At 34.7% G+C, this 16,315-nt stretch overlaps 1 protein-coding gene across 1 annotated transcript; it reads left to right on the top strand.

The window, feature by feature from the left end:
• Window positions 1-11,817: 11,817 nt before the first annotated feature.
• On the top strand, window positions 11,818-15,620 carry LOC132904333 (uncharacterized). The gene is made up of 2 exons (XM_060954263.1): window positions 11,818-12,428; window positions 13,478-15,620. Exons 1-2 carry the CDS (start codon window positions 11,818-11,820, stop codon window positions 15,618-15,620), a joined length of 2,754 nt encoding a protein of 917 aa, XP_060810246.1.
• Window positions 15,621-16,315: the final 695 nt, after the last annotated feature.

Here is a 16,315-nt window from a genome sequence, read left to right as displayed (position 1 = left end):
TTTCGGCACATGCGGTAGCAGGAAATACCAAAGCGGCGTCGTGTCAACAAAAAATCTAAAAGCAGGCATTATGTTGTTAACTGCGATTTAACTCATTTCATATTTGAGACGACTTTTGTTGTAAGACGCCACTTAATTTTATCACATAATTTATAAGACCAGCTCAACAGTTATAAAGTATTTTTATAGGTTATTAATATTCACAAGGTTTACATCTTCGAATAATGATTTATTTTAAATATAAATAAGTAAGTAGTACACATGTATACGTGTTTCTTTATACGTAGTAAGCCTATGTATTTTTTACAATATTAAGAAAATCAATGAAACCAAGCATTAATTAATTCTCAATTTATATGTTTAATTACATAGTTAGTAAGTGACTACTGGGTGTGACTACCCCGCAAGGGATAAAGATAAGATGTGATGTGTGAGTAGTTAAATTATTAGACAATCGCAAACGATATTTTACTACGGACTCGTCGCCTATTGATTTGTCGACAAATAAAAAACAACTGACATATTTAGCCGAGATCTTGTACACGAAAACCAATAACAAATTCTAATATCAATTCAAATACATTCATGATATGATGGAAATTTTTACAAAAATAGGCATAGTGACTGAATTATTAATAATATACGTTTTTGAGTTTCAACGGACGAACAGACAACATTTGTATTTCCAACCTAGAATTGGTCGCGAACATTTTTACATATCCGGTGTGGCTAAAAATAACGTTGGACTTTTTTGGTTTTCTTATAGCAATAATGGACTGCTTCAAGTTGTTTGTATGTTTATTATTTAAAGAATTAATCTTTTCAATAAAAGAAGATTCTGACTAATTGACTGAAATATCAACGTGCAGCCCAAACCCTCAGTGGTTGACATCCCAGCCTACCTACTTAGCTAACAAAACCTAGAAACTCATCCCACTTATAAGTCGCTGCAAGTAAAAGTTGTAAAGGTATTCTATTGCCCCATATGTACATACGTCAAATGCATAACTCGATGTCCCTAATGATGATAAATTATTATTGTTTAAACATACCGTTGGAGGTGTCTTCATAAATTAATCTCTGGCCGGGCCACAGCGAGAGGCAATTAAACGGAAAGCGGAATTACCACACAATGTGTAGAGTATATCATAAGATGACGCCTGCCAGTCATGCGCCAGCGCCGCCGGGTAGCCACTCGTCATACAGGAGTTATTTTATCGATTGTACAGGATGTCCGCAAGTTCTGCTGGTATTTAAGTATAACTTACTTCCATTTCCAATTTTCTAGTAGACATGCCGTGGCATGTCTTGTTTTGTTGGCCGGCCCTCTAAAGTCTACCCGATAACATTTGAGTAAAAACAAACTAGTGGTTTATTTTGAGATATTTGCATGTAATTTTCACAAAGTTTTTCTAGTTTCAGAGTGTCACTCGCAAATTTCGTTCCTATATTTATTTTTAATTGTTCGATAGAAAGATTCCATTTTTTCTCTGGAGAAATTCGTGTCTTACCTATTAAAAATTGTACATACTCATGACAAGAATAAAATGATTTGCATGGAGAACTGCATTATAATTACTATTTTTTTATATTTACAAACCTTATTTTAATCAACATATTTTAGTCCAGTATCCCCCTGTATGTGGGACAAGCCGCTAGGGCGTTTATAAAACCGCGTCGGGAATGTGTTTAATGAGGACCGCGATAACTTATACACTAACGTTCATTTACGCTTTTTGGAATTTCATTCACTCCCCTTATTTGCTATGGAAAGAAATTAATTAGACGTAGAATGTATGATAATAATTTATCGCCTCGTGTGAGCATAGAATCATATTTGTAATTCAATTAATTTTGTTGCACAGGTTGTCGTAAGTAATTAAAAACACGGCCATTTGGCTAGAGACTTAAAGGTGTAAAAGTTAACACATCGTAAAACATGTTTAAATATACTTTTATTCAAAATAACTGTCCATTTTTAAACACGGTTAATTTGTAACGCGAAAATCAAAGCATTTACGGCCTCTGTGACGCAGCGGTAGTGCGCTTGACTGTGTCACGGGAGGTCCCGGGTTCGAATCCCGGCTACGGCATGATGAGAAACGAACTTTTTCTGACTGGCCTGGGTCACAAAAAAAACAATCCTATTTTATTAATCATTAAAAAACAATCAATACTAATCTAACTATAATTGTTAAAAAACAAACCAATTTGAAGAAATGTTAAAACTAAGGTTGCGTTACATAATAATATTACCTACGCTAGAAAATACTAGATCAATCGAGCAGGTTAGTGACCCAGATTCTCCGCGATCATAATTCAGGATACCCTTTGATTTAGCTTCGCGAGTAAGTGTCAACCGTAGCGTACAAAACAGTGTCAGGGATTCAAATCAATTTAATACATTCAATATGAACCGTTTTATAAGTTGTAAATACGCAAATGTTTATGGAAATACTTTTTATCTGGCTCTTACAGATTCATAATAAAATGATGCCCCTCCATAATGGTGCGATATTATTTCAGGTTGTCACGCGGCAGCCAACGTGGTGCCGCTTCTGATATTCATATTGTGTCTATTTCACTTTCAAAGGACGGTTTATAAGTGTATTTATGAATGTAACTATTATGAGACATTGTTTTTTAATGTTTTACTTGTGCCAACGTAATAGCTGTAAAGGCGCGTTTATTTGAGGCTTCATTTTAATGTGTTTTTGTTTCATAAAGATTTCGTGGAAAATTATTATACTTAATATAAGGTAGATTCTTACAAAGTACGTCTATATCCCTTGCGGGGTAGACAGAGCCAACAGACTTGAAAAGACTGAAAGGACACATTCAGCTGTGATTTAATCACACTATTGTCACCGGTATGGAATCCAGTGGTTGCGGATGCCGGTGGATGAAGATTCCACCGCGCCAACGAAGCCATAACACCGGGTGTAATCATCCTGTAACCACGGTCGCAAGTAAGTGCAACCCGGTCGAAACGTCGAGAGAATACGGTATGTTCGCGTTAATTCCCGTTTGCTTGTATTAATAATCATGCAACGCAAAAGTGACACAAAACATTTAATAATTATTTTACCGCAGAAATTCAGAAAATGACTTTGTTATTCATAACATAGAACCCAAAGTCACCCAAAGAAAAACTCTCGTTTCAACAATCATCTCGTTTCAAGCACATCGTCTTAATATCACGATGTGCATACTTACACGCATATCACGTATTTTAATAGTAGATAGAGCCAACAACGCAAGAGACTCTTAAGCAACGTTTAGCTAAATATAGTATACGGCATCAGTCCCATTTTACAGGTTATTTGTTTTACTTTGTTAATCAAACGCATGAAATACATACATATATATTTTAATAATTTATTTGTTAATGTGACATTGCTATCTGAAACTTAAATAGATAAAATTAATTTACTGAAACTGACATTACATTCGCCATCCCATATCAAGGCATCACAATGAACTAATAAATATTAAAACTATCGGACGACGAGTACGCAACTGTACTGACGTCAAACAGTTGTTATGCAAAACTTAATCAAGTCAACGCCGCTCATCATTTGAAATATTTTAAATTTTAAAAAATAAACAAAAATTTTTTTTTGTAATTTAGTCTGAATGAGATTAAAATGTTTGTATATACAATACAAGGATATTATTTCACTACAGTCCAAATGCCCGCACTGCACGTACATCTCTTCCTACATATAGAATGCTAATATGTTGTTAGGTATGTCCCGTCCAACAATATCGACGGACGAATTAGTGTACTACCATAATATAACTTGACCTCCTCCGTCCCCCTGCAGCAATCTGACAAGGCCCCTATGAGGATCGATGGAGGAAGTATTAGAGCTCCTTTTACGCTGGTTTTGCCATTCGCAGGCCTGCGACCGAGTTTACATGACACGCACTAGTTTTATTACCCTCATGTTTCTAAATGGCCCTCATTTCGTCCAAACAAATTATTTATATTTTACTACATGGACAGATCATTTCCCAATCAACTGCTGACCTAAAAAGCATTTGTGAGGCTCAGTGATGCGTTGACAATGCCATTTAGATATCGATCGCCGAGTATCGATGAGCCGCAATTATCATACATTTACAACATATTCGATCAGTTATGGATTATTACATTTTATTTGTTATCTAGTATTTACGACGAAGAAAATAAAAAAGATATCATTGCCCACAATTGCTTCCTGAAATCTCAAAGTCAACATTACTAATTATCTTTAAAAAGTAAATGGCAAAGTTCAATTTATCGATACACAAAACAATGATTGACAATCACTAAAGGGATTTAGTGAGTGATATAATATATTTTGTAAGTAAACAAAGTCTCTTGAGTTGATTTTCTTGCAACAAGAATTATGACGTCGCTATGGGTCTAATCATCCCACACTGGTCGCTATAAATGGATAACATTATTTTATGTTTGCAAACACAAAGACAATACAAAGAAAATTACTGCCCACCAGACAATGTCGCTCATCAATATCAATTAAATTAATAAAACGTTTATAAAATGCCCCAGTGACATAAAATATCCACTATTATTGGTCGTACTGTAATTTAAGACTAATTGATTGTTTACTTCAAATCGCTCCAAACTTTACAACAATAAAGTGAATCATCATTATAATACAGTACGTTCAAGAAGTAAAACATCGTAATAAGATTTTAATATAAATAATGGTGAGTAATTTTAGAAACCAAAGTAAGTTCGTACAAAACGTAACGAAATTAATTTAAGGGCGTCGTTTATTTTTAATGATAGATTCCATGTTAGTCTGATAGCGAGTACCTAATAGTTAAACAAATATACATATATTGTGTGTCAGTAAAGGCATAATATGAACTTGGTCTTTAACTATATAATGGTAATCTCGTCATTAATTCATCCAACTGAACATGGCCTAAATAGAAAAAACTTAGTCCTTATTAATATATATATATATATATATATATATATATATATATATATATATATATATATATATATATATATATATATATATAATAAAACAGTAAAAATATTTTGTCTGTACATTTAGTTTTTTTGACTGAAATTGATAGAGGGACACTTAGAATGAATTTTTTGTGTGTCTGTCTGTCTGTCTGTATGTATGATCACGCTTATCTCCGAAAGTACTGAACCGATTTACTTTAACCTTTCACCAATTGCTTTGTTTTAACTCAGAAAAACATTTAAAGTTTGTTTCATTAAAATCGGTTTACTAAAAAAAAAGTTATCGTCATTTAAATGAACTCAATGCATGAGGTTGCCTGCAAATAAGTTACGAAATTAAAATTCAAAGTCATTTATCATTGTACGTTTCAACTCGAAATTTACGCGGACAAAGTCGCGGGAAACAGCTAGTAGGTAATAATTCAACTTTGTCAAACTAAATGGAACAAATAATATAAGTAGATAACCTACATTCATTTATTACGTGAGTTAAAATAACAGGTACGTTATTTTTTATGGTTAACTTTTAAATACACATATGAAGCACATAGTTACTACTCTACAATGATATTCTGTTTTATAATCCAAATACAATGCAATTTAAATTTATTCGAATATTGAATGCATTATCGACCTTCGTATAGTGACCTGATTATGCTAATCAGAAGACATACACGCAAATTTTACTCAAGTAGGACTAAGTAGATTTTTATAAATTTGATACATATGCTTCTATTAAAAAAAACTATTAACATATTTTGATACAAACATTTGGGGCTTTTCTACATTTATCTAAATAAATATAAAAGGGACCGATTACATAGATGGACTATGCCTCGAAGTAAGTTAGAGTTGTTATAAGATACTAACTCAACGATTCTATATTTTAAAATAAATAGAATACTTATAGTACCTATTGTTGAGAACTAGTATAGTTGAACATCCTAAACCCAGGCCAATAAGAGAAAGTTCGTTTCTTATCTTACTTGCTTACATACCATGATAAATTTTTATTTTATAATCCATATAGTGTGGGTGGTCATTGTTACAATTCGTACTAACTAAGATGATGCTAGAGACTCATAAAAACCGAAATAAGAGTGACAACCCAAATATTTTGCTAAAATATTATTGCAAACTATGAAACTCCATTTACAAATTCATAATGAACTAGCTCAAGCAGCTTAAAAACTTTTAAACAATAATTTAGCAGTAAGATTTATACGATCTATCAAAAACATTTTAACATTCTGCCGGAAATGCTCTTTTATTTCAACAAAAGCGAGCACATGATAGATGGCATTTTTAAAATAATATAATTCACTTTTTTCAGGGAATCAGTTTGGGACACTCTGTGGATATACAGCTGTTGAGAAGTTGATTTACGGACGTATAGAGCGCGGCCAATTATCTTATTAGTGGGCAATTTATCGTTCGTCACATTATCATAAGAATGGTTAATATTAGAGGGAACCAAATAGTGAAGAAAGTTTTCACTGGACAAGCGATTATGGAAAAATTTAAAATAATATTGAATTTTATTGAAGTTTTGATAAAAAAAAATTGATAAGAAATTCTCCCCTATACAATTTAAAGGAAAGCTAAAATAAAAAAATAATAATATGCACCTAACTATCTCTGTTAGTTCCTAACACGTGAGCATAATACGAGTATATTAATTTTCCCAACATTTAGTACTTGAAAACAGAATAAAAATTAAATTATATAAGAAAGTAATAAAATAAAACGTTGGTTCCGTTTGGTAGTGGACATCCCCAATAATTCGCTTATTCCACTATCTGCGGGTCAATAATTTCTCATGAAACCGACGTTTTGTCACACAAAATAACGTGTTTTATCGGTGGCTGGCTAAATGTTTTACTGCAATAACAATAAAGAAAAACAAAAGAACATTGTCTTCTCTCTTCCCGTTTTTTCTCACGAAAAGAATAAGAAACGCACTGTTTTATTAATATTTATTTCCACCATCCAAAATACTTCGCCGCTTCGGTATTTGGCCAATTATTAACGAATCATGAATGTGGTTTTCATGGTAATAAATAGCGCCAATAATTTGGGACTCTTGCATTCTCATCTTATCTTGTGAGGATTTATACAAGTTTTTGTGCAGACCGAATCCTAATTCCGAACGTATGCTTAATTACCATTACTGACTTTTATTACTTTCTTTATACATACCTACATACATACAATCACGTCTTTGTCTCTTACGGGGAAGACCGAGACAACAGCTTTGAAAAGACTCTATTGGATTGCAAAAGCTTCAATTTTTTAATTGTCTATACATATTTTTTTTTATCTATCTACGAGTATCAATCTTCAATCTGTATGGAAAGAGAAATTTTTTCTTCGTAACCAAACCAGCATGGCAAATAATTTAATTTCTTATTTCCTAGTATTGCGATTACTTACTGCCATAATTCTTCTCAGGGTCTTCGTTTCGTAGTAACCGCGGGTCCATCTGTTTCTCATAATATTTCATATGAGTGCCGGGCTTGCTGACCGCGACGAAGAACAAGTGCGTCTCTGTGCGTTTCTGTGAACGTCCCGATCGCTATCAGCACTCCTCCCATCTGATTTACTCATAAACATAAACCGATAAATAATTCCATATTAAAACTACCGATCCATTAAAGCCAAATTAAGCAACATACCTACACAAACTTTTGATGAGATATTAACATACAATAGTTTTGACTATATAGAATTAAATTTATAAGTCTATTAGAAAACAAAAAACAATACCTATAATTATAATATTGTTAAAGTTCATAAGTTCAATATAAACATGTATAAAAATTCATTGTTTTTTTTCTATTCAAATAGAACGTAAGCGCCTATTTTATAATTTTTGAGAACTTTGACCTGCTGCATTAACATATTATACGTGTATCTGTTGGAATCGAATACACGTTCAATAAAATGTAGAGGAAGAATATCATAACTATTTCAATGAAATATAGCCGAAATATGTTTGATATTCAAATAGCAGAGGGGGCTTCCGCTGGGCGCTGGGAATGAATCGGGTCCGAATATAAACTATAGCCAGGAACAGATTCATACCACACATATCCGGAAATAACTAAATTAATTTCTGTCATGATGAGTACTTAATTTATATAAATAATCATGTCAGATGAATCTAAGAAGAGATTAAAGAGTTCAGCTTCTGACGTTCAAGAAGCTGTAGAAGCGGCATGAAAACAATTAATTCTATTAACTTCACTATTTCAGACCTACAGCAATTCCAAACTATAAATAAAAGTACCTACTAAATAAAAAAGCGTAGTAAAAAAAAAAACAAAAAATATTTTTAACATGTGCTAGAGAATTTAGTTTTATTTTATTTATATTTATTATTTACGGCGAGGTCTAGTATAACACATATTGTGTAAAACTCGCGAACACACTAAAGTTTTATATAGATGTAATGATGTAGATGTTTTGTACAGAGTTATACGAAGTAAACTTCTGTACCGTAAACAGTTTTCAATACGAAGTGCGCGGGACGGCGGCAGAGGATCTCAGGCACAACACTCGTATTTTATTTACTGCTACAACCGATCTGAATAATAACACGCTACATTAGTTTCCCATTATGCCTTCGAGACAATAAAATTTGCCCAATTTTACGATCACATTAATAATTTTATGAATGGAAGCAACGTTTCAAATCTTTAAATGCGTCGAAATGAATAAAATGTTGAGGATCGATTGAGGTTTTAAATTGGAAATATTAACATCAGAAAGTGAGTATTTTCGTAGGTTTTGTTATTTTCATAATGACGTAACCTTTCAGTTTTTTTTAAGGCTGTCAGCTCTATCTACCCTGCAAGGTAAATGGACGTGTTTATATGTATGTACATATGTTTATGCCAGGGCCTGACTTGTTAGTCAGGCACCGTCATGGACATGGTAAACAATGTTCTAAAATATGGTCATATTTTACAGCAATAATGGGATTGAAGAAGATTCAATTAGGGAAATATAGGACTCGTATCCATTGCTGTATCCAAGTCATCTAGAAAAAAAAACAGCTAAGAAGGGGGAGAGGGGCGGAAGACGCTCGGTTCCCAGGGTATCGCTTGCACAAACACCGGACGCTTGCTCGCATACTGTGTCCGTCGGCTAAGCGGCGTAACTCTCGACAATTTTATCGACTACCTTGTCCGGCACTTAGGGCATACCTTGATTGATTCGATTAAATAAAAAACAGTTTAAATGTAATAGTTGCTACTAATTTCATCATGCCGTACGTATATTTATGATCAGAACATTTCTTAGAAAAAATGCATGTTAATGATAGATAAAGATTTCCGTAAATAATCCGTAGAAAATGCAGACCGCGGTTACTTAAATGCTTCGCAGGACATTATAACTGGTAACCTATATTTTGATTCACTAATTACAGCAGCGGTTATTCATTCTTTGGTCTTCCAAAGGAAGTAGGAATTCAACCAAAATTAGGTAACATGCACTAGAAACTGCCAAAGTAAAATTGACTGACGATTGAACTATGTATTAATTATTTCGCGATTCATTATTGTTTTTTACTAGTAAGTTTAAAGTATCGATATAGCCCAGCCCTGATTAAAATATAAATACAAGGATGTGCAAGAACTCTGTACCTATCGAGTTACGCGAAATGAAACCACAAAATCAGTGTCGGCCGCAAAACAACGGAAGCCACTACCGAGGGCCCCACGCTCTCACGTACTGTGACTTATTAACATACAACTTTTCCATCAAACACTATTTTAACCACATCAACGTTATTCACCCTTATATCTTTATATATAGTTAAGACATGCAAACAAGTTCGATAAGTAAGAGTCGGTGGTCGAATCGGTAAGGTGCCCGGGCAAAATGTGTGATACGCAGAAAGGCACAGGTTCAAATCCCACCTCGGCCATGTACCAATAACTATTTTTAAAGTTATGTATTATACATTACTTTGAATACTAACCTGTACCTCTGACGGTGAGGGAAAGTCGTGAAGAACCCTGCACATTCAGGCAACTGGATGTGTAACCATGGATCCAATACGGGTTAGGTTTACCTTCAAAAGGTTGCGGAAGTCAAATGGGAGTCACTTCGTGTAAAAACCTTACTCACCCAATCTAGGATCCATGATTAAAGGCATACCCCGGGCTCCTCTCCAGAGAGGTGAATGTTTGCAACCGGGTTTAATGCCAGAAGGAAGAATATTCGAACAGAGCGAGTAATAGGACAGCAGAGCATTCGACACCGTTTTTGTTGCAAAAAACCATTAAAATTTAATTCAAATTATAATACTACTCTTAACGAAGAAACTTTCAATTAAGATAGATATGACGAGCTAACTCACCACAACACTGAAATTCCGACCACTTCTAAGTTTAGATTATCTCTACCTAATTCTCTTTACCCATACAAATAAAAATTTATTTCATTTTGCGTCATGCAATTACCAATTTAAATCTATTAAATGCAGTCTTGCATTAAACAAACACTAAATCGATGTCTGAGCCAAATTACAGTCATAAAAGTGAAGACCATTTATGGCATTATTCGGCGGCATATCGAAACCGGCGACACTGTATTGGTTTACACTGTAGAGCAATGTGACGGCTACTTTTTAAATGAACATTTGTAAAAATTTAAATAAAATTTTGGTAACTTTATTTTTTTGCTAGAGTATATATAAAAGTTTATCCCTGACGATATTGCGTATTCTATATACTAAAATTTGCTTTATAAAAATTATGGTAATTTATGCTGTATAATAAAAATGAAACTTCTTTAAAACAATTTATCAAATTTCATTGGTTATCAACGTGCGCATTAAACTTATTTGATATTGTTTTACAGTGTTAACTCTCCGAAGGGTTCATATAAATTTGTCCACCAGTGTATGTGAGGAGTTATAGGTTTCATTTGCGGGCAATAGACGACAATTTTCAATTTTCTTGCGCGTGCGACCCATTTGAATATTTTAATTTGGGGGGCGGCGCGACTATTTCAATTTATTTTATGAGTCTTCGCACAGAAGGGTTCCCGCGGCGCTCTCACCGTTCCAGATTAGTAAATATTTGATAGCTTTATTGCTCGGCGTGATATATTTATACACGCATTTAAAATGATTGCGTTATCTCGTTAAAACAAGTCCTAACCCTCTGTGTTGAAATTTATGTAAAGAATCGCTTCATTTCCTACTATTTGTCATCCCTTTAAGTCCATACATTAAATAGTATCAACCTCTTTTTTACATGTTACTGGCCAGTTATAAAAAGTTACATGTTTTGTTTTTTATTAAGGAACTTTAGTGAAAAAATTTGAATATCAAAACTAACAACGCAATAGTTCATCAAAGAGATACATAATTTTAGGGTCGCTTTTATTTTACAATATATATTATTTAAAGTGTGTGTGCGTTTTTATTTGTTGTGAAGCTCTAATATCGTAGTTCGCGAATTGAACAAAATTGGTGCCGAAACCCGGGAATAACATTCAAAAAGACTTATGAAACATTCTATGAAGTGGTAGTGGTGAGTGCTATAAATCAAGCTAATTTGGACCATAAAACTGTGAGTAAATGAACTTATAAAATTAACTAATTATTGGACTATATGAACTTATAAAAAATTTAAGTGATTTCATTAACTTTGAATAATTCGAGTTATACCCAGTGACTAGACGGGAAATATATACTCAAACGTTTTACGAGAGACATTTACAAATAATTTAATTCAATATTCCATAAATATAAATTATTTTCATTAGGAATTCCATTGACTTTTCACTAAACAAATTTGCCTATCATCATGAGTGTGAATAAATCAATCGTTATCCAAAAAGAAAGACTTGCCAAGTTATTCAAAGCTGAGAGTAATTACAAAAAGAGTCCAAAGGACAGAATAACACGAGGATATATAGAAACTAGACTAGAAAATGTTGATGCTTTATGGAAAGAATTTAATCAGGAGCATTTCAATATTTACGGTTTAGCAACTACAGAAGAAATCAAAACTCAGGAGTATTTTGTTAAAGGGATATACGATATTTTTGAAGAAACTTACACTCACTTCAAGGGCTGTTTGAAAGAGGCTCTTCGTGGAACGGGAGATGTCTTCGAGGAAGCCCAAGGGTCCATGGAATCTCAGTCTGTCGTAGAAAAACACAGGTCCAGCGAAGTCAAATTACCAAAAATCGAGTTACCAAAATTCTGTGGTAAATATGAAGACTGGCAGCAATATTTTGATCTTTTTACCTCACTTATACACAAGAACCGTAGCTTGTCCGCTGTAGAAAAACTGCACTATCTTAAAAGTACTTTATCAGGCGAAGCGGAAGTTCTTATAAGAAATTTGCCCACCACGGATTTAAATTACGACGCTGCCTGGAAAAAATTGATAGCTCGATACAACAACAAAAGGTACAACTTAAACATAATACTCAAGAATTTATTCAGTCAAAAACAAATAACTAGCGAATCAGCCCATGCAATAAGAAGTTTATTGGATACGACAACGTCGTGCATCACCTCAATTAATAATTTAGGAATCGAGACAAAGCAGTGGGATGTCATCCTCATTTTCTTAGTGGTGTCCAAGCTAGACAATGAATCACTCCGTCAATGGGAAGTCAATACCAGTGGAATTGCATCCGATGCCTTACCTTCGTGGTCTGATCTGGTACTATTTTTAGAATCTCGTTTTCGGACACTGGAAATGATTGACAGTAGTAAACAAATTTCCAAGGCTCATTATACAAACAAACGTACAGAGAAGGTTAAATCATTTGCATCTGTTCAAGACAACGTTACAAAACATCAATGTACTATGTGTTCGGGAGATCATTTTCTCTACCAATGCAAGAGCTTTGGACAGCTAATACCACGTGAGAGACAAGAGTTCGTACAGACCAAATCGCTATGTTATAACTGCTTATCACCCACTCACTCAGTATACAAATGTCGTTACACAACAAGTTGCCGTAGATGTGGTAGACGACATCACTCCTTGCTTCATCAAGAGAAGGAGAAACAGCAAGAGCTTACAAATAATTCGGAAAACAATCACGCGCACACACAATCACAGCGACAAAATCAAGCAGATATTCAACATTCATCACCCAATCATGGCGTGAACGTCGTTGCCAATTTTGCGAAGGAAGAAGCGGTCATCGGTTCAGCTGACGTTCTTTTGGCAACGGCTATTGTAAAAGCATATTCATTCAACGGAAAGTATTGTCTACTGCGTGCCTTGATCGACCAAGGCTCTCAAGCTTCCTTTGTAACAGAAGAGACTGTTCAAACGTTAGGCCTTAAACGTATACCTGTTAGCGGCTGTGTGTCAGGGGTAGGAGATGGTCGACTGCATATAAGACATATGGTTTCTTTCCGCATTGAGTCTCGTAGGGATACATTTGTATTCAAATTTCTGCTTACGTATTAAAATCTCTTATTTCGCGTTTGCCTTCTAGCAAACCCTCATCACCTGATTGGTCAGAAATCGAGAACCTATCACTGGCCGATCCAGGATTTATTTCACCTGGTAGAATCGACGTTTTACTAGGAGCCGAAGTATACGGCGACATCATTTTGAATGACATCATCAAACACCCAGAGGGACACTTATTAGCACAAAACACTATCTTTGGGTGGATCATTTCAGGTAAGGTGCCGCAAGGAGCACCAACTGATGTCACAAAAATGGTAAGTTTAAATATTCAGGTCAAAGAAGACTTTTTACTCAAACAGTTTTGGGAGTTAGAAAATGAGCTAAACTCAATTCAAAAGAAACTCAGCAAGATGAAAGAAAAATGTGAAGAGTTTTTTGATTTAACTACTTCTAGAAACAAGGAAGGTAGGTTTGTGGTTAGATTGCCTTTTAACAGCGATGATCCAGAGTGTCAATACGGAGGGTTGAAGGAGATAGCACAGAAAAGATTTTATCTTTTGGAGAAGAAGCTACAGAAAAACCCGAAATTAAAAGAAGAATATGGTAAGGTAATGCAAGAATATCTGGACCTGGGTCATATGAGGGAAATAAAGGACGAAACAATTCATCCAAAGGCAGTGTATTTTCCACATCACGCCGTAGTAAGGGAAGATAGGGAAACGACAAAATTACGTGTTGTTTTCGACGCATCATGTAAAGGCGCGAACGGCGTTTCGTTGAATGACAACCTCCTTATCGGGCCCAAACTACAGCAAGATTTAAGGCACATTTTGATGAGATGGCGAAGATTCCCAATATGTATAGTTGCAGACATAGTCAAAATGTACCGGCAGGTACGTATACACGATGACGACACACGCTTTCAAAGGATATTATGGAGATTCAACCCAGATGAACCACTGGGCCAATTCGAGTTGCTCACACTCACCTTTGGAACAGCATGTGCACCTCATCTAGCAGTAAAATCACTGCAACGTTTAGCAGACGATGAACAACTCAACTACCCTACAGCATCAGAAATCACGAAACGAGATTTCTATGTCGACGATTTAATGACATGCTGTGAAACAGAAGAAGAAGCTATTCAAATTTATACTGAAATGAACAAGCTAATGGAAGCGGGCGGTTTTCAATTACAGAAGTGGAGTAGCAACAACAAGGTATTGCTCCAGTTCATTGATCAATACAATCAAAAACCGGCTCCATCAATTCACATTAAGGCTGACAACATGGTTAAAGTTCTGGGCATTTGTTGGAACAGAGATTCAGACGAATTTCAATATACAGTAGAGTTACATGAAGTTAATAAATCACCAACAAAGCGCCAGGTGTTGTCTGATATTGCTCGTATATACGACCCAATGGGTTGGATTGCTCCAGTTGTTTTAACTGCAAAGATTTTCATTCAAAAATTGTGGAAGTCTGGGTTGTCTTGGGATGATGAACTTCCTGAAAATTTGTTACACGAATGGCTCAAATACAAAGCTGAACTCTCAGAACTGAAAACCATATTTATTCCAAGATGGCTAAATTTTAATCAGGGTTGTGAAGTTGAACTGCATGCCTTCGCAGACGCATCTCAAATGGCTTACGCTGGAGTGGTGTACTTTCGAACAATAAACTCTAATGGCGAAATTCACGTACACTTACTTACTTCAAAAACAAAAGTAGCTCCGATTGAGAAACAATTATCAATTCCAAGATTGGAATTATGCGGAGCGGTTTTAGCTGCAAAATTGCTTAACGAAGTGGCACAAGTTATGAATGTACCTAAGCATAGGCTCTACGCATGGACAGACTCCACCGTTGTTTTGGCGTGGCTTCGTGGATTGCCATCAAGATGGACAACCTTCGTTAGCAATAGAGTATCGGAAATTCTTAATATTATAGATAGTAGTCAGTTTAATCATGTTGGTACGAAGTTCAACCCCGCGGATTGCGCATCCAGAGGGCTACAACCATCTGATCTCAAAAGAGAGAAGCTCTGGTGGAGTGGACCAATATTCCTTTATGAAAGAAATATAACATTTTCAAAATTAGACTACACAACACAAGAAGAAACAAGAGCTAGTAATTCACAGAAAATCAAGACTTTAGTTGCACTGAAAAAAAGAAGACGAAAATCAACACTTGATAGAAGAAGAAAAGAATTTCTTTTGGAGTAAATACTCATCGCTGAAGAAAATGTTTCGGATTGTCTCATATGTAAGGAAAATTTAAAATTTTAGAATAATTACAAATTAACGAAACACATTTAAAGAAGGTGATAGGGAATCGTACTCTGACCTATGAGGAAATGTGTACGGTTTTAGTGCAGATCGAATCTTGCCTCAATTCTCGACCACTTACTCAGTTAAGTGAACATTCAGTCGACCCTCTCCCCTTGACGCCTGGTCATTTTCTAGTAGGTGAACCTCTCATTAATGTATGTGACAATAATTTTGCGAATCAAACTGAAAATGTTAATTTAACTAGTAGATGGAAATTAGTCCAAAAAATTGCGAATGATTTCTGGCATAGATGGTCAAAAGACTATTTATTAAATTTAAATAAGAGGTATAAATGGACTACTAAAAAATCAGAACCTGATGTTGGTGATATTGTAATTGTTAGAGAGGATAATCTTCCTCCAACTAAATGGATTCTTGGTAGAATCATTAAAATACATCCAGGCAAAGATAACATCACTCGTGTTGTTACGATAAAATGCAAGGACAAATTGTTGAAACGTCCTATAAATAAACTTTGTTTTCTGCCTAAATGATTCATGTTTGTTAAAAAATTAATCGTAGTTTCTATAAATTGAATACATAAATATTCTTTAGGTTCTTTCTTTAGTTCCACCATATGTTATGGTGGG

This window comes from Amyelois transitella, chromosome 2, assembly GCF_032362555.1.
Source record: "Amyelois transitella isolate CPQ chromosome 2, ilAmyTran1.1, whole genome shotgun sequence".
Lineage (NCBI taxonomy): Eukaryota > Metazoa > Arthropoda > Insecta > Lepidoptera > Pyralidae > Amyelois > Amyelois transitella.
The sequence above is the reverse complement of the archived record's forward strand: the minus strand, read 5'-3'. Positions and strand labels throughout refer to the sequence as shown.

Excerpts from the sequence above, each read along its gene's own strand:
- LOC132904333 (XM_060954263.1), top strand. The coding sequence starts at position 11,818 with ATGAGTGTGAATAAATCAATCGTTATCCAAAAAGAAAGACTTGCCAAG. Across the intron at positions 12,429-13,477 it reads GCTCGATACAACAACAAAAG|CAAACCCTCATCACCTGATT; the intron begins GTACAACTTAAA and ends TTTGCCTTCTAG.